Source organism: Microtus oregoni, unplaced genomic scaffold (genome assembly GCF_018167655.1).
Source record: "Microtus oregoni isolate MIOR12 unplaced genomic scaffold, Mior012 000025F_ref0000491, whole genome shotgun sequence".
NCBI classification, from domain to species: domain Eukaryota; kingdom Metazoa; phylum Chordata; class Mammalia; order Rodentia; family Cricetidae; genus Microtus; species Microtus oregoni.
In genome coordinates, this window is record NW_024543084.1 from 28,071,939 (window position 1) to 28,098,285 (window position 26,347).

The 26,347-nt window shown below is 43.3% G+C and overlaps 1 protein-coding gene across 3 annotated transcripts in view; it reads right to left on the bottom strand.

The window, feature by feature from the left end:
- Sh2d4a (SH2 domain containing 4A) overlaps positions 1–26,347 on the bottom strand; it is a 57,002-nt gene that overhangs the window by 3,242 nt on the left and 27,413 nt on the right. For all 3 annotated transcript variants that reach the window (XM_041674852.1, XM_041674850.1, XM_041674851.1), the window contains exons 5-7: positions 22,146–22,257; positions 19,965–20,166; positions 16,261–16,391 (exon numbers count right to left, since the gene is read on the bottom strand). In XM_041674852.1, the coding sequence (XP_041530786.1) occupies positions 16,261–16,391; positions 19,965–20,166; positions 22,146–22,257 (445 nt within the window). The remainder of the gene's footprint in view (positions 1–16,260; positions 16,392–19,964; positions 20,167–22,145; positions 22,258–26,347) is intronic.

The window sequence follows — 26,347 nt, forward strand, 5'->3', positions numbered from 1 at the left end:
GTTTTAATTATAGCAACAGAGGAGCGAACTGGGACAGCTCGTAAGAGAACAGCTTCACCTAGAGACCCATTAGATTAGCACAAGCTGTCTGCCACTTATGAAGGGCTGGCACGTTATCTTGAGGGTGGCGCTGGGCTCTTTCAGATCCGAAGTGAACTTCGGATGCTCTTGAAGGGCTACCACTGTCTGCTTATCAGTAAGAACTCTGGTCTGGAAGTGACCTGCCTTGGTCTGAAACAGTAATTCTCAAACAGAATCACACGGGAGAGTAAAGCACACCTGATGGCATGTTAAGGTGGCTTGGGTGGAGGAAGAACTGGAGGGGAAAGAGCCACCCTGAATGTGGGTAACACTATCCCATTGGCCAGGAGGTGAGGTGGAAAGAAGGAGAAAAGAAAGCTAGCTGGGGGCCAGAGTTCTCTTTTCTGCACTTCCTGATCAATATGCTGTGACTAGTGCACACCCTGCCATATTCCCCATGCCAGTGTTTCCTGGTGCACTGTGATGTGAGGTGCCTTCCTCACAGGCCAGTGTTGCTCTACCATGGAACCAAGTAAATCTCTTTTCTTTTATTACCGTCAGGTGTTGTGTTCACAGTGATGTAAGAAGTAACTAATATAGTTGTCGTGGGTGTAGGTGATACTTCTACTCACAAGGTACAGGCCAGTGATGCTTCTGAACATGCACACAACAGTCTGACCCATAAAAAAAAGTCCAGCACAAAGCATCAACGGTGCTAGAGTTGAAACAGCCTGGTCTAGGAGGCCCTGCAAGTTAGTGACAGAACCGGAAGATACTCTGGTCTACTGAGTGCCTGATACCAGTAACAGGTTTTCTGAATTCCATCAAAACTAATCTTCAATGTATCCATTGGGTTTTGAAAGGCTAGAGTGTAATTTACTTATATATCCACTCATATATGAAGAAATTTAAATATATATATATGTATACACACACACACACACACACACACACACATATATATATATATATATTCAAAGGAATAAGTTCCACCTGCACATATATATGGGGCTTTGTGTAGAGGTGTAATTAAGATGTCTCCTGAATTCCCACTCTCATTTCCCAGTTCATAGGGTTTGACTCATACTCCAAAGTTCCCTTCTTATTTCTATGGTAATTCTTGGAATGAATAGACAGCATTGTAAACACACAGAGAATAGCCAACGGCACAGCTGGCTGAATTACCCTGTGGGCTCTGATTAGGAAAGGAGGAACAATGTTCTTTTCGTGTTCACCCTGCTTTGCCGCAGACAGAAGCTCCTGGCTTCCCTTGTTCCACCCTTACCTTGTTGCTGATGTTCAAGTTCTGATTGTCAAGGAAACAAACAGCAGCCTGCCTTGTGAAAAGGAAATGGGTTTTTGCAGTCCTTCTAGTTGCTAGTGAATTTTTAGTTTAAGTAAGCTCCAGTCATTCGGAGCACTGTGCTAAAAAAGATTCTGTAAATAGATCTTTAATGAGAGGAGGAATTTGAAAAACCCCCACTCCCTGCAAGCCAAGTTCAACCCACCAACACTTCACCTACTTGCTCTTTGCCCATCACTGTTCAGGAAGATGAACGGTGGTCCTGTACCATAAAGGCTGGCATGAGAGCTTGTATGAAGAACCGAGGGTGGGAAGGTACTGACAGAAACGGCATCCCAAAGGAAAGAAACTCAGGGCATCTCTCCCAGAGATTCCAGCTCTATTGCTGTGCCTCTCAGAAAGGTTGCTGGTTCATGTCTACCACAAACATCCACCATAGTTGAAATATGAAATATCCTCCCCCCCCCCCACACACACCCCAGTTCATGTCTCAAATGCTTGATTCCTGGATGCTGGTACCATTTTGGGAGACTGTAAAACTTCAAGAGGCAGAGCCTAGCTGGAAGAAGTAACTGGAGGGATGTCCCTGGGGGCCATGCCCGTTCGCTTATTATCTTCCTCTCTTTCCTATCTACCATGAGATTATATCTTCCACCACAGGCTCTTTTATCAGGATATTCTGCCCATGTGCACGTAGCTCACAACAACAGACTAGAAAGCTCTAAGATGAGGAATAAATACTGCCTCGGCTCGGTTGTTCTTTTGGGTATTTTGTGGTCGCAGCAGCACAAAGTGTGAACATCCAAGCTGTCAGTCATTGTCCTATATTCTCTCTTGTGGCACTCGGCAACAGTTGCTCCACAGTGATCGAGTGAGATTCTCAGTTCAGACATGGGCTGCTTGCTTTCAATGTCTCTTTTGCCTTTCTAGACATCTCTGGTTCCATGGATAAATTGTCTAAAAGAGCTGTAGGCTCTAAGAAGGCAATAAACAACCACTCTCTGCCAGGATGACCCCCAACAGAAGTTTGAAGACACTATATTAGATTGTCTAAGAAAGCAGAGGTATTTTTCACTGTCACTGCAAATCTCCCTGCAGAAACAAGGACTTGCTAAACTCCTGTCAGAAGGAAGAGCAGCGTTGTGGAAAACAATTTCTTATTACACCCAAACTTAGGAACAGAGTAAGTCTTTAGTTCTAAGTCCCTTCAAAGGACTGGGAAGATGTGTACAGTCAATGACTATAAAAGAAAAAAGTTCTTCTTGAAAATGATAAGGAAACCTGGACAATTTTTCTTTCTAAAATAGGGTAAGGTTGAGGAAGCCCAAATCAAAGTATCTACAATCCTCCCGACCTCTGTAATCATCACCCATTACACACTATCTTAGCACTATCTAATCTGCTAAAGCACCGGAACACAATAAAATGATTCTGCAGTAAATCCCAGGTCATAATGCAATCTCCTTACATATCACAGGAGTGAGGGCCGGCTCAAAGGTGAGGGCCACGCACAAGAGAGCAGTTTCTCTCTACACGCTTAGGCACGTAGTTCACGTTCCTGAGCACAAGTAGATGTTTCTTTACAGACTCCATCAGGGGTCAAGGGAAGTGGGTACCTTTGAGGAGTCTTGGCCACTGCCAGCCTCAGAAGAGCCATGTCTATGGAAGATAGGAGTTCTTGAGTACAAAGGCACGTTCCAAAGTCAGGTATCCTGATGAGTGTCATGTGAGCAACGTCCTCACAGGCTTTGGCTTGCCCTCTGTATGTCTCTAAGATTGAAAGCAATGATCTTCACCCCACCTCTCAATTCATGACACTTCAGGGCTGCCTCTGGGAATCAGCAATCTTCACACATTGTAAAGAAACCAAAGCAATCTGAGGTCAGATGGCAGAAGAAGAGAATGGTATATTGCTTTTACTTATTTTATTTGCTGGTTTGTTTATTGTTACAGCATCTCTCTATATAGCCCAGGCTGGCCTGGAATTCATAGAGGTCTGTCTACCTTTGCAGGTATTAAAAGCATATGCTACCATGCCTGGCTAGATTTCTTTTATTCAAGTTTATCCCTAAGTGTAATGGGATAGAGTTCTACCAGGAAAACAGCCTGCACACATTAAGAGTAGAAGCACTGGTCGTTTCTCACTTCTCCACCACTTCTCTGATTATTCAGGTTCTTACCCAATATCTGACTCCTGAGTTATTATTAATAAAAAATAACTAGATAAATGCTACATTTGATGCTCCAACACATGACACAACCACACAAACAGAGAGGACACAGCAGTCAGCACCACCACAGTTGTGGCATGGGCCTCTCTCTGAGCTCTCACAACAGTCGCCTACCATCTGCAGGGACTCTAGCAAATGGGCTCAGTGGATTCCCATAGCTCTCAGGGAACCGAGGAGGGCAGAACCAGCTGCCAGAGGAGCTAGCTACTGCCTAGCAGTTAAAGCTTTGGCTCACGTGGTCAGAGAATGCTGCAGGTGCTTAATAAGCTGGTTCAGCACCTCCCCCAAGAACTTCTAAATAGCGACAGAATGCTTTAAAATACACTTAATTGCTAAAGAAAAAAGAAAGAAAATGGGTATAGATAGTCATAGAAAGAAATAGTTTGAAAATTATGAAAGGAAATCTTTAACGAAAAAGTAAGTAATAAAATAAAAAGCCACATAAGGATGGGAAATACACAGGACGTCTGGATCCTGTATGGTGTTTTGCTGACTTTGAAGTTTTAGAATGCTAATGAGCAAATGACAGCTGCTGAGACACGTTGGATTATGGGAGGAAGTGTTTAATTAAACTAGCATATACTTTAGAGATGACTTGATTTCAGAATGGAAGTCAAGAAATATGTTGCATTGGGGGAAAGGTTATGCCTTTGTTTCCACAGAAAACAAAAAGCTACGGATTCCTTCAAACTTAGTAGAGGTCAGATTTGAACAGGGGAGACCTCCTGAGGATCTTGGCTGCAGATATGAGGGAGGAAGCCAGGAAAGACTTAAGGACAGGTGATGTGTATGCTGATCAACACAGGAACAATTCTAAGACTGAATGGACATGAAAAATCTAGTTGACTTCAGAGTCCTCATGACAGTTTGGTTATGAAGTCCAAATGGACTTATGACAGATGCCTTTTACCTGCTCATACATAAAACAGAAAATCACCTTTAGTTGATTTGTGCATACTGCACATTACATACTTGTGTTAATATACCTTTAAAAGTTTTCATGTTTTCAAAAAAAAAAAAAAGGCCAAACACCAATGAAAACAAGTAGCCCAGGTGATCCAGCCTCTCAGATCTCAGAATGCCTCAGTTAGAGTTTCCTTAAAATTCTGCATCCAGAACATCTTCAAAGCTGCTAGCTGAGATAGTCCAGCCTCACAGACTACTCCAGCCAGGACTTCAGATAAGCTATACATGTTCCCATCACACAAATACTAAGCAACAACAAAAATACAGCTAGTTCTCCCAGTACTTTACCATTATCTCAATGTTCTCAGGGTTCCATCACCCCAAGACAACAGGAAACAGTCTAGAAAACATGATGCCCACATTCCTGAGAGGTATGGTGAGTGGATCTTGGTTTATTAGTGGATCATAGACGTTTATCATCATTTAGCAGGTTGATGCCAAGTTGTTATTGGTGATACTGGCGGGGTGGGTGGGAACTAAGCAGAGGGAATTAGATTCAGGGATCTGGTTCTGAAAAGAAAAGGGGATATAGAAATGATAGGATAAAAGAACAGATTTTAAAATATATTTTAAACTAAAAAAGCAACTACTAAACATTTTACATTGCTATGGATTTTTGTATATTGATACAAATTTAAGGTTATTTTTGCTATACTGTATATACTTTATTCTTGTTTAAGGTATTATACCATGCAGTTCATTTTAAAATGTAATGTAAAGTTATAATCTTTAAAGGTTATTATTATAAACTGTTTAAAATAATTTTAAAATGTAAATTAATAGTTAGTCATCTATAAAAACAAATTTGTGGCCATGCTAGGTACGTTGTCAAGAAAAACAGAAATATATTTTAAATAGATAGATGCTCTTTAAATAGTTAAGAAAGCTGCAGAATGATATTTAAGATATTTTAATAATATAAGACTTTTATGATAATGAGACACATCTTCTCCTGACATCTCCAATCCACTTCTGAGAAGATGATGAGCATCAAAGATCCCCCATACTGAATTTGCTTTCTTTATAGCAAAAGTTAATGTCTGAGCAAGAAACTACTTTTGCCTTGAGTGCTGACAGTATGCTGTCTAAATTGGACAAGCAGGACACAAAAAAAGTGACTGCTGAACTTTACCAAGACAAGGTAAGAAAGTTCTTCAAAATCCCTGCTTCATAAAAAAGTCTGTCAGATACTCTAGGCCTGTAGGTGGAACATAGATACCCCACCACTGCAGGGGAACCTTGGGTCATTTTCCAAACAGACAAATGTTCCTATGGTTTCTATAGTTTTGGAAGCTGTTTTCTTTGCACTTCTTATTTACTCAGGTAATATTATATCTTTCTCTGGTCTCTGATGGAGTTGAATACTAGACAGCTATAGCTACAGTTTTCCTTGTTACAAAATTCAAAAAAGAAACTCATGAAAGAGGTGTAAAATGTATAAGATTGAAAGACATAAAAGCTGAAATTGTTTATCTAAGAAAATGTTTTGAGGTCTAAGACTATAGTTTTGGGTTGGTAATACAAGTTAGGATAGAAAGTGAATTAGGTACAAAATGTTGGACTTGCCCAGATAGGATAGATAATGGAGTATTTTCTCTGAATTTTCCAAATGCAAATGGACTAGACATTGTGAATGTATTTCTTACCAGATGATTGTTCTTATTGTATGTAGTGTTAGAGTTAAAAACCTTCCATTTTTATTTTGGCAAAAGGGGGGAATGTTGTGAGATATTTTGATAGCTTTCTGATACTCCTGAGATTGCCTTTAAACTTTGCTTTGGATCAGAGGGCAGAGCTAGCTACTAGCTGACCAAAATACAGTCCTGCACATCCTTCTCTGAGTAATAACGGGGACTGGATCATTCTATAGCAGCACCATGAAACAGAATATCGCGCAATGGGGGAAATGTCCCCTGTATCGGTCGGGTGATGCTACCAGCCAGGAGTATCTTTTTGAGACCTGAGCTAGAGTGAATATGACTGTGGACTCAAGCTTTAGTTTTATTTTGTTTCTTTAGTTTCTTGGCATGTGTGGACAATAGCTACTGCATTGGCCTGTGTGGTTTTTAGAACTCTCTGGAGTGAAGGTTTGACCAAAACAGCCCTAAGAAAGCTGCCCAGAGTTCCTTGCTCGTGCTCTCTCTCCTTCTGCTCCTGATTTGGACCTTGAGATTTTAGTCCGGTGCTCCAATGTGGGTCTCAGTCTCTGTCTCCTTTCATCGTCTGATGAAGGTTAATATTCAGGAGGATGCCTATATGTTTGTCTTTGGATTCACCTTCTTATTTAGCTTCTCTAGGATCGCGAATTATAGGCTCAATGTCCTTTATTTATGGCTAGGACTGCGAGGGGTGCACCCACACACTGAGACAATGGGGATGTTCTATCGGGAACCTACTAAGGCCAGCTGGCCTGGGTCTGAAAAAGCATGGGACAAAACCAGACTTGCTGAACATAGCGGACAATGAGGACTACTGAGAACTCAAGAACAATGGCAATGGGTTTTTGATCCTACTGCATGTACTGGCTTTGGGGGAGCCTAGGCAGTTTGGATGCTCACCTTACTAGACCTGGATGGAGGTGGGTGGTCCTTGGACTTCCCACAGGTCAGGGAACCCTGATTGCTCTTTGAGCTGATGAGGGAGGGTGACTTGATTGGGGGAGGGGGAGGGAAATGGGAGGCGGTGGCGGGGAGGAGGCAGAAATCTTTAATAAATAAATAAATTTTTTAAAAAAAGAAAAAGAAAGCTGCCCAGAAGAGATCCACAGACCCAAAGAGATGCACAGTAACTTGAAAACCCTAGCAGGGCTCTAGTTAGAAATCCAGCAGGCAGAGAAGTTGGTAGAATGATTATCCCCTTCTGGAAAATTCCTACTCTATCTGTAAGCAGAGAATAAGAGGCATTTGGATTCCTCCTGAGCTGTTTCCTCTGATCTGCAGAGCACCTGGCACACTTGGTCTCTGCTGTGTGGGTCATGCACAGCACACTCCATCAGGACCATCTTGCCCTTTCCCACTGCCTTATGACCTCCTGGCCGTCAGGCAGCTTCCACACCGACACACTAATATCTTCAGCACCCACCCCTGGAACAGACCTAGCCAACTGATTTCATCTCACAACCTACCCCTCTTTGAAGCTATTGCCTCGGGTCCGAGAATTGTTAGGTAGAGTTAAGGGGTATGAACCCTTCTGCACAGTGCACAGCACCACCATCTGTGTACTGTACAACCTACTTCCCTGGAAGTTATCTGCAAAATATATGTTTGGATTAAATAAAAGATGACCAAATAATGACACAATGTATTTCTTCATTGAGCCCTGAAAGTAATCCTACAAAGGGGTAATATTACTACTCTGAAAGAAGCTTTACGGGGTGGAGAGATAGTTCAGTGGTAAAGAACACTTGCAAAAGATCAAATTTGCATTCCCAGTACACATGGCTTACAACCATCTGTAACTTCAAGCACCCATACGGCAGCTCACAATTCCTTGTAATTCCAGTCCCAGATGATCTAACGAATATACTCTCCTGACCGCCATTGGCACTAGGCATGTGTGTGGTGCAAATATAAATACGCAGACAAACATTCATATGGGCAAAATAGAAATAAGTAAATAATTTTTAATATGTCTCAAAGTGTGCTCACAGAAAACTACATAGTATTTTAGGACCTTTAAGAATGTCAGGATAAGTATGCCACTGGATCTAGGTACTGAGCCCTTAGCCAAACTCCTACCCATTCCAATGGTGGTGCCACTGGATCTAGGTACTGAGCCCATAGCCAAACTCTTACCCAATCCAATGGTGGTGCTACTGGATCTAGGTACTGAGCCCATAGCAAACTCCTACCCATTCCCATGGTGGTGCAATGTGCTTCTGTTTACATTTCACCTTTTATTTAACCTTCAAAGAGTTCTAAACAAGATCTGGTACTATTATCATTATGTTTTGTAGACAAGCAAGCTAAGCGGAAAAACGCCAATGCCAAGGTTGCAGGGCCAGGGTCTGTTCCAGGTCCTTAGCTCTGGTGCTTGCTCATTATGTTCATGACATTTTACAAATATGCATTGCAGAAAGAGGTGTTCATATCTACCCAGAACAACCCACAAAAGATGCATTTCTCTTGAAACAATAAGTGTGGTTGAGCTGGGTGTGCAGATCTTACTAGGGTGCCTACTCTCTTCAGCCTGGTTTGTTTTCTACAGACTTCAGGCTACACTTAAGGCTGCCACAATGCTGCAGGAGATAGCCATTGCACAGCTTACCAGAGCCAGGCTGCTGCAGGTTGCCCGTGTCCTGGGATACCCTCCAATGCTTTGTCTGCCATCTGCCTTTCTTCTTTGCCATCTGTGCTACAATCCTGCCTCTGGGTGTCCCCAAAAATATAAAAAAGCAGAGGCTGCTGGAAACAGTATTTGCAAAGTCTCTGCTGTTAGGGTACCCCAGAGTCTCCTATGCCAATCTGCCTTCAGCACAAGATGAGAAGTAACTTTCTACAGTCTCCAACTGCACTTGGGAGAGAGTCTAAGGCTTCATAGTCTCTCATTTCTACCCTGTATACTTTCAGCTCCTGCTACACTTAAGAGCACTGTTCCTGAGAGCTCTGGGACCTGCCCCAAGTCACAGCTCAGAAGACATGCCCATAAGCAAAGCTTTTAAAATGCTATCCAGATGTTTCCCTCATAACTAATGGACTAGAATTAACAGCATTACCCATTCTCATTCACCCTCTTGATGGTTACATTTATCTCCTGGTGTTTTTGTTGCACCTCACACTCTATATCTATTGAAAGATTTGGTCCCCAGTTGTAACATGGAGAGTGGGGGCCCTTTGTTTGTCCCGGCCACCTGGCTAGCTTACACCCGAAATAACCACACAGAAAGTGTATTAATTAAATCATTGCCTGGCCCAGTATCTCTAGCCTCTTATTGGCTAACTTTCACATCTTGATTTAACCCATTTCTAACAATCTGTATATCATCACAAGGTCGTGGCTTACTGAGAAAGATTCAGCATGTCTGACCTGGCAGATCCATGACATGGCGGCTCTTTGACTCTGCTTTCTTCCTCCCAGAATTCAATTCTGTCTTCTCTGCCTATCTAAGTTATAACCTATCAGGCCAAGCAGTTTCTTTATTGATTAACCAATGAAAGCAACACATAAACAGAAGGAACTCCTACACCATTAGTGGTGTGGGACAATTCTATATTCTGTCAATTATGTTTTAAATAAAGGCTGATTGGCCAGTAGTCAGGCAGGAAGTATAGGTGGGACAACCCGACAGGAAGTAGAGGTGGGGCAATGAAAACAGGAGAATTCTAGGAAGGAGGAAGCCCATTCCTTCCCAGTCCTGTCCACACACAGAAGAAGGAAGATGTGACCTGTCCCACTGAAAAAGGTACCGAGCCATGTGGCTAACATAGATAAGAATAATGGGCTAATAATGTAAATTATAAGAACTAATATGAAGCCTGAGCTAATGGGCCAACCTGTTTATGATTAGGATAGAATTCTGTGTGGTTTTCTTTGGGATTTCCTGGCTGTGGGAACTGGGCAGGACAGAAACCCCAACAAACAAGCCCTCATGTTTCACCCAGTCATCCTGTGCCATACAGAAAAGTGACAGAAGCACAAAGGTCTGGTCACCTGGCCAAGGCCACAGGGCTTCAGATTTGTGAAGTCATGCAGCCAATTCCATATACACTTAACACCACTTATTTCTTTGGTCTTCTTTCCTTGGCATAAAGAAGTGCCCAAAGTCATATAGTTGTTTAAGAAGATATTGGTAAACAAACAAACAAACAAACAAAACATGTGCTGACCAAGAAAAGTCTAAGGACAAAAATCATGATTTCTTCAATGCTTTAGGATCCCCCTTGTACACAGAGCCTAAGTAAGATCCCCTAAAGCAGAGATACTCACGCTTGCTTCTGTTGTACCCACTCCACTGGCCACTGACTTCTGGATAACCTCACAGCTCCAACAGTGTCAAGGACAACTTTAAGACTAAATCCTGAATCATAAGTCCAATGCTGGTCAATGGAACCAATGTTGGGTTCCATCTCTATGCATGCATGCATGCAGGTGGAAGCACACACACATACACACAAACCCCCAAAACTGGCATACTGGACATTTGTAACTCGAGTACATCATTTACAACACATTAGCAGTGAATTATTTGCAGTCCAAGGTCCTCTCTATCCTCATCATTAACAGAAATCACGGTAAGATCTGTGCAGAACAATCATGGAACTGCGTAATTGCTAAGAAAGGTCTGAGTGTTCCAGAAAAGAACAGCAGCACACAGCATTCTCTTGAGAAGAACCATAGATCATAGAATGAACCTGTGTAGCTTCAAAAATCTGAACAAGCCCATGGTAATAATTAGGAAAAGTGCCTTGATGCCACTAATGTAAGTTTGCATGTTAAACAGCTGGTTCCTCCACAGTGCCTACCAGGGAATGGCTTCCAGTTGCCCTTCCTGCAACACACGGTGGTGACATGGGTTTTGCTCCTTAGTCATAGCCTCATTACCTCAAAAAATGTGTGTGTCCTAGATATAATGAATGGCATAGAATACAAGCCATCACCTGAGGCTTAGCTACAGACCTTGAACCGCCACATGCATCAATAATTTGTGCTGGGTAGACAGCTACGTGAGAACCCCTTTGTGAAAGGAGAGCAGGATTTGATGTCTAACATTAAGAAAGTTCTTCTCTGGAGCAAGATGGTCAAAGGATAGGTCATTAATAGGCCCTGATTGGCAGGTCTGCTGAGGTGTATCTATGAGCCTTTCTTAATAAGATCAGCTACCTACACCAGCTCTGATGGTGTCTTGTACCCTTGCAGAAGGAGCTGGGGGTATGGAGAAAAGCTGCCGAAATGGAGAAAAACACAGGACCCCCACACTGATGGCTGTCTACAGGCAACTTGAATTCCAGGGATAACTACTCCTATAAAAAATGGAGAAAATGAAGAAGAATGAAGTAGAGAAGTGTATATAAATAGAACAAAGTAAAGGTATATAGTATGATCCAACAATGTCAAATTCTACTAAAAGTATAGAATTTGCTTTCAGAGGGGCATAAAATATAAACTCTTGAGACTACAGCATCTAGAAGGCATGCTCAGTTATGTGTCCCATCTGCAAAAGGCATCCAGAGGACAAGCAAGGATGGAGCTACTTCACTGATCTCAATTATACCCTATTTGGTAACTGTAAATGATTTCAACATTAATGATGTGCAAAGCAAGTGTGGGAGTGAAGCTGTCTAGCAGCGAAGACCACTGGGGAAGCCCTGAACTAGAGGTATGTTTCTCTCTGCATTTCTGTCTTTTCACAGCCCAGTGTCTGGCAGGTTCCGAGATCCCTCTACCGCTAGTTTTGTCTCTTTGGGGGGTGTGGAAATGTTGGTAGAATGAAGAAATGGACTTGTGGGTGTAACTTCACACTTGAGGTGTGTTGAGTCATTGACTCTCCCAATGAGTCCTCGAAGCATGTTAGTGGGTAGAGTGGATTATGTATCGATGCACTCTGGAGACTCAGAGCCCAGGGTTAGCTTATGCTTGGTGACATTGCTGGTCAGCTGGGCAGAAGGACTCATGTACTTCATAAACACCAGAGACTAAACAGTGTGGCTGAAGGACTGGAGGACCCTGGTACTAGCTGCAAGAATAAAGTCGGTTAAAAACCGGGATTGTAGTCAAGGGAAAAGACATAACTGAGCTGAGAATTAGTCTAGGACAACAGCATGTGAAGGGATAAAAATGACACAAACAAGAAGAAATAATCCTTTTTGCTGAGGAAACAAAAAAAAAATACCCTTAATGTCCGTATTTGGAGGATGATACGTCTCAGACACAGAAGCATCTAGGACAGCAGCTCCAGCCCACCCGGTGGCTACATCCTATCCCACAGGCTCAGCCTTGACCTGCCAACTTTCCAACAGCCAAAATCCCCTTATCCTTTATGGTGGCTTCTATCCCATGACCTTCCATGTCACTATTGCCTTCTGACCTTTTAAGGACAGCTTTGGCAGGAATTAACATCTGGTTTACTGGAGAACCACATGTTACTTGTGTAACTCACAAGGCTACTTCTCAGCACTGCGAGACTGCAATAAAGGGATGGCAGAAAGCACAGGCAGGGAAAAGGTTTCTGGTAGGCTGAAGCAGAAGCCCTGTTCTCTGGGAGGAGAGGGGAGTGCGAGCGGGAAGGGTGCTGTGACTCTTCATGCATGAGCTCATTTGCTCAGTACAGACCCCCTGCACACATTAACCACCTCCCCATTCACAATGGGGGGCGGGAGTGCAACTCATATCTTGTTCTGGAAATTAAACTTCAAAACTCCTTGCCTCTTTCATTCCTCTTCATTTTCACCCTTGTGAGGTAGAAATTAAAGACTATGACATTCAAAAACAACTGTATACATTGTATAAATTAGGAAGTCTCCACACATACCCAGATATAGGACAGGCCCTGGAAAGACGTGAAAAGACTTCCCGCTTACACCTCATACTGATCCTTGGCACAGAAACTACCTATAACTCCAGAAAACAGATGCCATCACGTTTAATAGTAGCCAAACGGCTGAGGAGATGGCTCGGCAGGTGAAGTGCCTGATACACAACCAAAGACCAGAGTTCCTATTCTTGCCACCCAAGTTAAAGCTGGGTATTGAACCTGAGACCCAGCACTGGAGAAGAAGAGTCAGGCAGATGCCAAGGGCTTGCTGGCATAAGCTCCAGGATCAGTGAGAAGCCTGTCTCAGAAACCAAGGTGGAAAATGACAGAGGAAGAAGCCTGACCCTGACCTCTACACACATGCATAGGCATGTGGGCCAGCACACGCGTGCACACACAGATAAATAGCATTGCTAAGATGGACAGGAGGGCAGAAGGTAGAACAAGGGAAGCAGATGAGGGGCAGGCAGGGGTGGGGTGAATGTCAGTGAAGTCAAATAAACTAATGTATGAAGTGTCATAAGGAAAATCATTACTTCCAATGCTTACTAAAAATAATGTTTTCTGTTTTAAAAGAGCAATAGAAACAGTTAAAGTGGTGAATTTTAGGTAATGTGAAGTTTATCATAATAATGAATGGAAAGATGTCTCTATACCATATATATATATATATATATATATATATATATATGTATGTATATCTATAAAACATTGCAGGTTGGTTGTACATGATACAAGCCAAAAATCATCAAAGGGAAAAACTAAACCAAACAGCACTGAAATGAAAAATTGTGCCTCAAAATGTGCCAGAGTGTTAAAAGATAAATCATAGACTAAAAGAAAAAATAGTTCATAGAACTGATAGATGATTAGTATTGAGAATATATAAAATTCTGCAAATCAAAACAAAAGTTTAATAAATGCCCTGAGAAAAAAAATGACCAAAAATCTGAAGAATTATTTACAGCAAACACTCACCCACAAATACGTGAGGGGCTCGGGCTCACTGCTCATCAGGGCAAGCCCAACCACTGCAATTCCCTTGTGGACCCACAAGACAGGAAATGAAATCAGGCACCATCAAGCACTGGTAAGTACAGAGACAGCAGTAACAGAGGCAGGAGTATACGTTTGGTCGATCACGACAGGGTATTCGGCCATACTCAGTAGGGATTGAGTGTGCCTTGTTCAACATACTTATCCACAAGTATAACAGGAGGTTTTCAAATGATAACGTATTTCAACAGACCTGAAAGTTGAGCAGTTAGAACCAGAAAACATAGGGCATGAAAGGTTCTAAAGTCTGAACTATTTAAAGAACATGTTAGTGGCCCTGGAGTGTGTCTGCTTTGGCTATTTGGATTAGGAATGTTCAGCACGCAAATGTCTCTCCTTTCCAAAAATTCCATGTCTTAAGAGATTATGCTACGTGGGTATGAAAAGATGTTCTTAAGAGTGACGTCGGGCCATTCCTGAGTACTAACATGCGAGCAAACATATTTCAGAGAGACAATGTGTGGCCCCCCTTACCATCATGGAAACGTGAAACTCGGTCTCCCTAAAATGGAGGATAAATATATACTGACTGAATGACTGCATATTTATTATCACATTATTTATTTATTGTGTTATTTATTTTCCTTATAACTATGATAAATATTTGCCTAAGAACAGATTGACGATGTCATATCTATAAAGTATTATATGGAACACTCCGAAGTTGTATATTCTAAGCAAAGCTCCCAGTGGATTATTAATCCTGCTGTGTCTTCTAGCTTTGTTTTTCCGACAGAACTGCCAGTGCATATAGCAGAATTCTTAATGACTTAAGCTAACACTTCCAATAACACTCTCATACCCCGCTGTTTAAAACAAAACAAAACAACAGCAACAAACCCCCACAAAACTGAAAATCTGAGTACTCTCATTACCAGGGGTGACAGCATACATCAACTGTCCAGGGACACAGAAACTACCCGGCTGGTCTCCTGTGCTTGTCTTAGAAAGGATAACTGGGGACAGCAGACAGGGAGATGGCCCTGGCAAAGGCATGCAGAATCTGCAGAGTCCTCTCTTAGTCTCTCACAATAGCACAACAGCACGGACGGGAGGGACGCTTGCAACCCTGTCCCTGGAGGGGAAGGGGGACTCCAGGAATGATCAAAACCAAAGCCTGACTCTCAGATACATCCAAGGGCAGCTGGTACATCTGCTGGGACCCAGGTTTCAGAAGCAGGGCTTGAGAGAAGGCTGTCACCGATGAGCTGTGAGGCTTTAGCAGTGGCTGCGCATGTGTGTGTGGGAGCTGATCTTCTGTGGTCTGTTTATGTGTACAATGACGCTACTGAAGAGTGAGATGCCTTAAACATAGTTCCAACCATGACACTCTATGTGCTTGCTAAGTGGGAGAGAATACCTCGGATGGATACTTAGCTGAAAGTTCGATTCAGCCACAGGTAATTCCTTCCTTTCTTTTTTTTTCTTTTCTGGGTTGGGATTATAACTGAGCACTTTGTACATTCTGACCAAATAACTCTGTCAGAGCGATATCCCAGGCTCCTAAGCACAGGCCTTAAAGAAACAACTGACTTCTCTTCAAATGAAGCAGTCAGAGGGTATGACCTGGGTCGTCAGAGGAGTCTCAGTCAACCAAGTCTCTTAAGCCAAATGCTGAATGCCGAGCTAATGCCGTCTCATGACTCAAAACACCCCATCTTGTGGACTTACTAGAGCATCGGAAAGAAATCATCAAAGTCACAGGACTCTTTAAGCTCAAAATGCTCCACATTCTTATTCCAAAGATGAGGAAATTGGGGCTCAAGTGGGTTGAACAGCTATAAAAAGTGACCACTGTTTCTTCCAGGTAACTCAACTAGTTAAGAAAAAGCTGACTCATAGCTGGCCTTCTGCCTGCTAACCCTGCCCCACTACAACGCACAGCCCCCACTGACTTTCCAGAGGAGGAAGACAGTGGCAATTGCTGAAGCTCCACCCTCTCCTCTGACTCCCTAGGAAGCCCTGCTTCCTGCCTCTACCCTGGAGTGCTGTATTTGTGGTGAAGAATTCACCCTTATGAAGAGGCCATGAATGCCTACTGCTTTCTAAGAAGGCACAGGAAGGCAGCTCTCTCAAAAGAACTGAGAAAACACTTCATGAAAATAAAGTGAAGGATTCTGTTAGTATGGCACAAGTGAAGAAGGAAGGAGAAAGACCTTCTGTTTGTCCTTGAGCAAACACTGTCTGCCAACAGAGATGGTCTCATCACTCACCATGGAACCAGGGAGCAATGGTGTCTGAGTTTTTCTGGTAACCTGCACGCAATGGCAGTTGTTCCTCTTTGAACCATCGGATGATGTCCTCCTGGGTGGAGCTGGACTCTGTCCTTGTCACTCCCTGATTCCTGTGATGGGTAAGACGATTCTCAAGTTAGAGCTAACTCATTGGAAATCATGTCCTCCATGTCTTGCTCAGCCACCATCAGAGATGCTTCCTCCTCCAGCAGATGGGAACATATACAGAGACCCCACAGCCAGACAACATTCAGAGGGTGAAAGGTCTTGGAACACTCAGCCATAAAAGTCTTCATCAAATCCCTACCCTCACAGCTCAGGAAGCCATGTGGACAAAAACACTGGAAGAGTGTAATAGCTAGGGGGTGTGGGTGACACCAATAAAAGTGTCTTCTAGACTCTGACACACACATGAACTCAGAGGCTGTGGCCACATGCACAGGGCTGACACACCAGAGGCTGTGGCTGTACTCACAGGGCAGTGTAAAATAAATTCAACGGTGTTTTAGGAATAAATTATTTTTGTCTTATATCATTTTGGGGGGGCATTTTTTTCAATCTCACTGGTCTTTTGATTGTATATTATGATTTCCAATTTTCTGTTTTTATGGGTTTTATTTTTGTGTGTTTGTCTTATACTTTTTCACTGTTTATTTTTTATAAATTCTGGGTTGTTTGCTTTTCTATCTGCTTGCTTATTTTCTAAAGAGAGAAAGAAAGTATAGAGTTAGATGGGTGAAGATGTGGGAAGGACCTGGGAGGAAATGAGGGAGAGGAAGCTGTGATCAGGATATATTGTATACATTTTCAATAAAAAAATCAATGGTAATTTATGATAATCTGATTATAGATGTGATATTTTTATCTGTGCTAAAGGAGAATTAAAGTTTAACTGTAATTTAAGGGAAAAAACAATGACCCATTATATATGTATATATATATATGTGTGTGTGTATATAGCCTCACATATATACACACGTATGTGCACATGCATATGTGGTATATATACATATATATGCACACATAAACTGGTCTGCATCAATTCAAACACTGGAGGACTGGAAATAATCAAAGAAAAAATTTCTACTATACTAAGACATTTTGCTTGTCCTTATTCCCCAAGCAATGCTGTATTTACTCATTTATATAGCGCTTTCATGATATTAGTCACTGCAAGAGACTTAGACATTATTTAAAGTACAGGCAGGCTGTGCATGCATTACATGCAAATATTGCCCCATTTTATTCAAGGGGCTTGAGCATCCTTCACATTTTGGTCTCTTCAAGGGATCTTGGGAATTGCCCCCATAGATACTGAGGGGACAACTTTATACAGAAAGAGAGAGGGGAGAGGGAAGAAGGAAGAGGGGACAGGAAGGGGAGAGAGAGAGGGAGAAGAGAAGGGAGGAAGCGGTGAGAGAAGAGAAGTATATGCATTTCTATTCCCAACATCTAATCACAAGGCAGAGCTAATGGTAGGTTGGGCCCCCTACATGCCACCATTATACGGTTCTTCAAGATCAGAGAAAGGGAAACACATTCATCTGTCTGCTCCTAAAGAACCAGTCAAAGCGATAACCACTACTGTGTTAGATTCAAATTCACTTTACTATGGGTTAGAAGATCCACTAACTCCCAATTAACATTGGAGAAAAGAAGCACTCAGAAGTCAAAGTTGTTTTCCTGGAGAGACTGGATGTGCAAACAAAGACAAGCACATGGAATGAGGTAGCTGCCTCCCTCGCTTGTTTATGACTTGCTTTTCTGCTTCTTTCTCGGCTTCTGCTCACCTCTCCCTCTCTGAGGAGGTTTATTTCTACTAAGAGATGCTCTTGGGAGAAGAAGGTAAAGGGGATATGTCTGCAGACCAGGGAGGGAAGATAAGTGACAACACCATCGTGGAATGAACTCAGCATCAGAACTATCAGAACGGGGTTCTAGGGTGGGTGTGCTCCACTTCAGAAGGCAGAAGCAGCAATGTAATAAACAGACCCCAAATCCCGCTCGACAGCCACTGGATGAGCAGAATCTCAGTCTAACACATGGACACTGAGTGAGCTATGGAAATTTCCTGCTGTACAAACTAGCATGATTTTTGTGATTCTGCTGGCAAGATTTCATGCCACGGGTTCTATGTGACATGTAAACTCCGCAAACATTCATGCACGTATGCAAATGTGGCTATGTATTATCATTTATAACATTCAGAGGATTTGAGAGAAAATGTCTTATAATATTTGACTTTCCCAGAAAGCAGACCTGGCACACACAGGATATTATTATATGACAAATTTTCACACTAGTTTCCACATGAACTTCCTTTTCTACACATACTCCTCAGAAATGAAATAAAATTTCACATACATGGGACAGGCTACTGTCTGTCTTTCTCTAGGCTGGCTCCTAGCTGGCTTGTGTCACAGTTGCCCAGAGTCCCAAGCTTTGCCCCAACTGCTCTGGCACACAAGAGAGCTCTTCATACAGTGTCTAAGTTGGAAAAAATGAGCTGAACACAACTGACAAGAACTGTCTACTACCCTTTAAAAGGCCACCTTCCTTGTCATCCATCAAGTACACCAAAAAGTAGAGGAAAGAGACATCGTGTGAGCCATATCCCATGCTGCCCCAGGAAGGTGCTGGAAAACAAGACACAGCCACCATGAAGCTCTGTGAGCAGAGTTACACTAAGCAGAGCCATGGGAGGAGTCTATTCGTGGCCTGCTACAAAGTTAAGGAGGTGTGTATTTCCTGACCTTTTCTTTTTAGCTGTAAGGGAAAAATAAAAAATAAAACCTCATTTTCCAAACTGTTGGTCACCACATCTCAATTTAGAGCTTTCCGTGGAGTAAGAAGAAAAGAATATTTTTTTAAAAAAAAATTAAAAAATCAGAGATTGTTTCATTTTGCCAAACTCTTAATAGAGTTTAGATTAGATGCAGTTTGTGTCATGCAATCAATAATTGATCTTAAACATTTCTTTCTAAGTACTGAAATATTATGGCTGGAGACATAGCTCAGGGGTTCAGTGCTTGCCTGACATGTGGGAGGCCCTGGGTTTGATCCCTACTATATGCAAACAAATAAACATTAGAATAACAATCAGTAGTCATTTAAAAAAGAATCTGATAGACAGGAAACACAAGGGATAGGGTTTTATTCCAGGTATTCTTTTTGTGCCGATATGCGTTGTGCCTAAGAGGTAAAGGTACTTTCACCACAGAATAAAGACTTGGTTCCAAGATGGAGCATTTCAAAATTCTGAAAATATGGCCTTGACTCTGCATCTTAGAACGAGAACTGCCATCAAACCCTGACTCTTCAGCAATAAAAAGCAGTCCCAGGGATGTGGAGAGTCCACCTGCTTGCAAGGGCTTTCTTTTTTTGACCACTAGAGGCAATGTTGAGCATCATACATCCGCCCACCTTCCAGGCTCCTGTTTCTCTTTCCTGTTAGCTTGTTGCCACAGGGTGTAAGTGGTAAACAGGAAATCATCTAACTAGACATCTTCACCCTGGGGTGGGGTTCTAATTATAGCCATTGTGGAAATCTTCCAGGGAAGAAAACAGGGTTAGAGGCAAGCCTTCATTGACCTAAGCAGGAAGCCAGCCCTCCTGTCCCAAGATAACGTTTTAATCAGCGCATCCGGGTGCTTACGATGAAAGCCATTCGTGTGGTTTCTTACCCTAAAGACTGTGGAGAGTTTCCTAGTGGGTGGAAAAACTGGGGCTTCGGGGGAAGAGGGGGTCTTCTGGGCTTCTGTGGACCAGCCAGAGGGTTCTGCATCCCCTCTCCGCTCCTTCCCCTTTGGGAAAGCCTCTTGTAGTCTTCCCGTGCTTGCTTAGCTAAGGAGCGTCTCTTCTCATCAGCTGCCTTGGATTTTCGCACTAGAAAGAGAACAGTATCCGAGAAAGTCCATCAGACTTGCCGAAGGTCACACTCAGAGTCACAGACAGGAGATTCAGCCTTTCACAGTGGTTCTCTGGGAAGACTCCTGGCAGATTGGCTTTGTGCTTGTACAAACAATCACTCCCAGTACCTAGTATCACCTTTGAAGGTTCTCATAGCTGGCTGAGGCTTTCCTATCTGCAGCATCTTTTCTGCATTTAGGAACTGAAGACTTTCAGAGGAGGGGAGGAAAGAAAGACAAAAGAGGAGCGAAGTGGAAATGGAAAGTACGTAGCAGGATTGTTAATTCACTTAGCAGGAATAAGTGTGAGACCTCGTCAGAGAGACTCGGAACACAGAGGCCAGAACCACATCTGTGATATAGACATGGTCAGGATGTAGTGCATCCCAAGTCAGAACATCCCTGATCCATGCACAGTCAGGATGCGGTGTACCCCAAGTCAGCACATCCCTGATACATGCACGGTCAGGAAGTAGTGTATCCCAAGTCTCCAGCAGAGACTAGGAAGGCAGGACTTCTCCACATCAGGTGGGCTAGGAAAAGAACAGCTTGTCAGATCCAGAGCCCACCACAGGCTTAACTGAATACGAATAGGCCAAAAAGACAGAAAGTAAAAAATTATTACCGTCAAAGATGCTGTGGATAATTTCAGAGCACCTTAGTAAATACACAAAACTCTTCCCAGTATGCCTTTGAACACTAATAACTTTCTAAAATAGAGGGGGTTGTCATGTTTTAGCCATATAGTGTTAAAGATTAGTGTACAATGCAATAATTATTTTCTTTTTTTTTCAAGACAGGGTTTCTCTGTGTAGCTTTGGCTGTTCTAGAACTTGCTCTGTAGATCAGGCTGACCTCGAACTCACTTCCCAAATACTGGGGTTAAAGGCATGTATCACTACTGCCCAACTTCAAAATTTGGGGTTTTGTTTTGTTGTTGTTTTTTTATGCAATAACCATTTTCATTGAGGTTTTTTTTTTAAATATCAGGAATCATGGGTGAAATATTGTCATATTTGACATTGAAGACATACTAAAAACATTTTATCCGGCCAGAGTTTCAGTGCTTAGCACAAAAAGGCCAAAGATTAAATCTTACAAATACTTTTGTTTCACAAATTTTTTAGCAGTAATGGAACTGCAGATCAATTCAGGATTCTTAGCAGCCTGAAAATCATGCTGCTTAGGCTCTGTCTCCCTGTATCAAGCAACTATCCGGCAGTCGAGTCTTCTCTGTGGGTGCCAAGCAAAGACTAATCTACTCTTAGGCCCCAGTTGCCCATCTCTGCCTGTCCCGTCTTTCTGGTCTGGAGCTAAACTCAAAAGAGAGTCGATGTTGGGTCAGAGGCAGGGAGTCACGACACTGATGCCTCTATATCCCACCTGTCAATCCTGCATACACTGTATTAAAGTTGTATGGTGGGCATATCATAGTGTTCCCCAGAAGTTAAAAGAAGAAACTACTCTCAAAAATAAGCACTATGGAGAACTTGGGAAGAAAACCAAAACAGAAAAACAAGGAGTAAAATTCAAATGAATAATTTAAAATCCAGCTTCTCAAAGAAAATCAAAGTTCATGTGTAAATAATATGTAAATAATCACCCTGCTCTCGCCTTCATAATGTAGAATTTTAAAACAGTAGCACTTTATACTATTTACAATTCTCTTCTCCTAGAAAGAGACATATCTTAATGTCGTTGAGCAGTCCTCCTGGGATAATTTCACAGCTACATACACTTCCACTGTACAGAAACATGAGTTCATGATATGGAGATGACTAGAAAGCCATTCTGCTACTCAGGCCTCTGAGTAATTGTCACCTAGTGATAACCTGAGTGATGACTCTGCGGAAAGACACTTCTCAAGGATGCATTTCCCTCCCTCCCGGATGAGTCATCTAAGTGGAAGGTCCAGCTGAGAGCCTGGATGCTGCTTCTGAGACCCCCGGTACTCACACGATGCCTGCCACTCAGAATCCTCTTTCCAGCTCTTGTATATCTGCTTGGTTTTCTCATCCTCTGTTTGCTTTATTTCCTCATCTTCTTTTTTCTTTATGGGTTCTTTAGTCTGAAAATAAAAACAGAGGTGGGAAGTAGTGAATGAACGTGGCAGTGTCTTCGGGAGGACAGAAGGCACCCTCTGTTAACTGTCTCTGGCCCACTCGGGAGGTTCTTGGTGTCAGCAATGCCTGAAGCAAGAGCTTCAGCTACCTCAGTGTGGGACTCTAGACTCTGCTCCTGACCTTCCCATGGGCTGTTTCCCCAGAAGTGAGAAAGCACACTACTTAGAGTTACTGAACATCCATGTTTTAGGAGGGCCTAGCACAATGCACAGCACGTAAGACCTTTCTAAGCAGTCCTTCCCCAGATGGGACACTGAATTGAAAAAACCAGCGTAGACTGACCAGATGTAGCTAACAGCCTCCCAAGAGCAATCTCTGCTGAGCGGGGCCTAAATGTTCTCCAACCGTGTATCCAAATAAAAGAATATGATGTGTAATTTGGGGTACATGAAAAGGGAATGAGATGATTTTTCTTTTCTTAAACACACACACACACACACACACACACAAATCACCTTTGAAAAGGGAAATACAAAGATTGGAGAGGTGGCTCAGTGAGCATTGCCTGCTCTTTCAAAGAACCTGAGTCCAATTCCTAGCAACTGCACAGTGGCTCACAACCATCTGTAATGAGATTTGGTGCCCTCTTCTGGCCTGCAGGCATATGACACATGCAGACAGAACTGTTTAATAAATAAATCTAAAAAGAAAGAAAGAAAGAAAGAAAGAAAGAAAGAAAGAAAGAAAGAGGTAAATACACTACAAAGTGAGTTCAAGTTCAGCACAATTTTGTAAGAGCATGTCTCAAAATTAAAAGAGGGTCACGGACACAGCTCGGGCCTAGACCAGCTTTCTGAAAGCTCTACTCCTGGCTTTGCCTAGCATGTGCCACAGAATGAGCAGGAGAAGAGGAGGAGGACCACAGACATGGCAATGATGACTCTCCAGCTACAAAGGTGGATTCAAGTGCTTGAGGACCTGCGTTTCAGTCCCCAGTATCCATGTAGCGGCTGGGCCTCGGGCAGGTGCCTGGAACCCTAGTGCTGGTAGGGTAGATACAGGTGGACGCTGGGGGCAAACAGCATGTCCTAGGTTCAGTGCGAGACCAAGTCTCCAACAGTGTGCAAAGCCATAGAGGAAGACTCTAGTACCTTCCTTGGATCTCTACATGCTCGTATATTGGCAAGTGCACCCGCTCCCAGATCGATATAGCGCACACACCACCCTACCTCCAAATGTCCGGGCGGTGGTGGCGCACGCCTTTAATCCCAGCACTCGGGAGGCAGAGGCAGGCGCATCTCTGTGAGTTCGAGACCAGCCTGGTCTACAAGAGCTTGTTCCAGGACAGGTTCCAAAACCACAGAGAAACCCTGTCTCAAAAAAAACAAACAAACAAACAAAAAAAACAAAAACAAAAAAAAAAACTCAGAATTTTACCATGATTATCATGGAAATCCTGATGGGAGCCTGGGATTTGATCACGGTAGGGACCGTAAACCACGATTCAGGTAGTCACACTCTCAAACTGTAGGGACCATAAACCACCTTCCAGGCAGTCATATACTCAAACTGTAGGGACCATAAGCCACCTTCCAGGAGGTCACACTCTCAAACTGTCGGGACCATAAACCACCTTCCAGGCAGTCATATACTCAAACTGTAGGGACCATAAGCCACCTTCCAGGAGGTCACACTCTCAAACTGTAGGGACCATAGGCCACCTTCCAGGAGGCCACACTCTCAAACTGTAGGGACCATAGGCCACCTTCCAGGAGGCCACACTCTCAAACTGTAGGGACCATAGGCCACCTTCCAGGAGGCCACACTCTCAAACTGTAGGGACCATAGGCCACCTTCCAGGAGGCCACACTCTCAAACTGTAAAGACCATAGGCCACCTTCCAGGAGGCCACACTCTCAAACTGTAGGGACCATAGGCCATCTTCCAGGAGGCCACACTCTCAAACTGTAGGGACCATAGGCCACCTTCCAGGAGGCCACACTCTCAAACTGTAGGAACCATAGGCCACCTTCCAGGAGGCCACACTCTCAAACTGTAGGGACCATAGGCCACCTTCCAGGAGGCCACACTCTCATACTCTGTTTAACTAACTTAGAACACATCTTCTATCTCTACTTTTCTCTTACACTGTTTTCCTGCCTGGAGCCAAGGGCCTATTGCTTGTGGCACAGTGTTTTATAAAATCCAAAGAACAGCTTTTGGTTTCTGAAATGACTACTAAAATTTACCTTCTTTTACTGAAGCCATTTACGAGCCTGAAGTACATAAAGGTATTGCTCGTGATTTTCAAACTTGAACAGAAAGAAAAACAAAAACTCTTGAAAGAGGAACTCTGTTCATTTGGCACAACTTTTCCCAAGGAGATGAGAGCAAGCTAGGAAAGCCACATTCTCCCCAAGTCCGGACTGAGGAAACATTTAGGGTGCTGGGACACTCACAGGAGCACAGACAACGGAAAGGCAAACGCATCACCAAGCCCTCCCCAGCGCAGTGACCGCTCATAGAAGCTCTACCCCTGGAATCATTGGCCCAGCTTGCAGGCAGAGCCACTGACAAGTTTCTTCCACCCCGCCGGTTATTTCCTGCTTATCTGATGGTGGCAGGAACCTGACTGCTTCCGACTGCTGCCTCAGACTGCAACCATCTCCACCATGCTTCAGACTGCAGAGAACTCTCTCCTCCAGCCTTATATTCCTCTTACCCAGCCTTTACATTCCCGTCTCCACCTCCCTGGGATCTCCTTTAGACTGGATCTATTTCATGTAGCCCAAGGTGGCCTTGAACTAACAGAGATCCCTCTGCCTCTGTCCCCCGAGTCCTGGGATTAAAGCTGTGTGTCACCACTGCCTGGCTTCTAGTGGCTTAGTTCTGCATTCTGGTCTTCAGGCACGCTTTACTTGTTAAAACAGAAACAAAAGCCCACTACATCTAACTTTGGGTGCAGGAGCAGTACTTGTAGCTTCTCTGAACTTTGCCATCCTGCATCCTCCCTTTCTCCTCCCTCCTCGATGGACTGTCTTAGCAGAGGAACCAGCTGGGCAATGCATGCATTTGCATCGATTGGATCTCTCTGCCTCTTGTTCCTGTCTCTGTCCCCCTCCGTGTATTTCTATGTGGGTGGTTCATCTGCGTAGGAGTGAGAGCACATCTGCAGACTCTTTTTTAATATCAAGTGTATTCTTTAATCATTTCCCCCATCTACTTTTTGAGACTAGTTCTTTTACTGAGCGTGGAGCTCCTTGATTGTCTAGATCTGACTGGCCAGCAAGCCCCAGCTATCGACCAGTCTCTGCCTCCCTAGTTCTGAGATTATAGGCATGCATGACTGCACTCCCGTTTTTACCCAGGGATCAGGATTCAGATCCTCATAATCGCATAGCAAGCAGTTTACCAACTGAGCTACCTCCCAAGGCCCTGTATTTATTTTTAAATAACCTCAAAACACAATAATGACACCAAATCAGGAGGTTCATGCACTCTGATGCTCAGTAGGAACAAGAAGATGGACAATGTATTTTACTTTTATTTATGTGTATGTGTGTGCACCCATGTATGCAGGTGCCCTGTGGGACAGGAAAGGATATTGAAGAACTTGGAGTCTGAGGAGGTTGGGAGCTGCATGATGTCGGTGGTTGGTGGGAATCAAACTCAGGTCCTTTTCAGGAGCATAAGGTTCACTCCAGCCAACCCCCAGTGCCCCTGCCCAGGTCATTGTTTACCAAGACTTTTCAAAAGTTAATCCACTGAAGGAAAAACATTGAGAAAATGACACAGAGAATACTGACTTGATGGGAGATAATCAGATGTCTGAGATGCTATTTTTAGTAAACTCAATCCTTTCTTCTCTACAGTGTAATTATATGGCACAGTGGGGGAGAAGATAAAATGAATCAGCCTCACAAGTTAATTGCAGGTGGGATCTGGCCCTGGCCTTTCTGTTTATTCAAAGAAGCCAGAAAAGTAAAGACGTCTTTCTAAGCTAATGTCTCAGAGGCCAAGCCTTCGGTCATCACTTTAGTTCTATGGAATCTGGGGGTGGTGACCTTCTCATTCATTCTCCCCAGCTGGTGATGA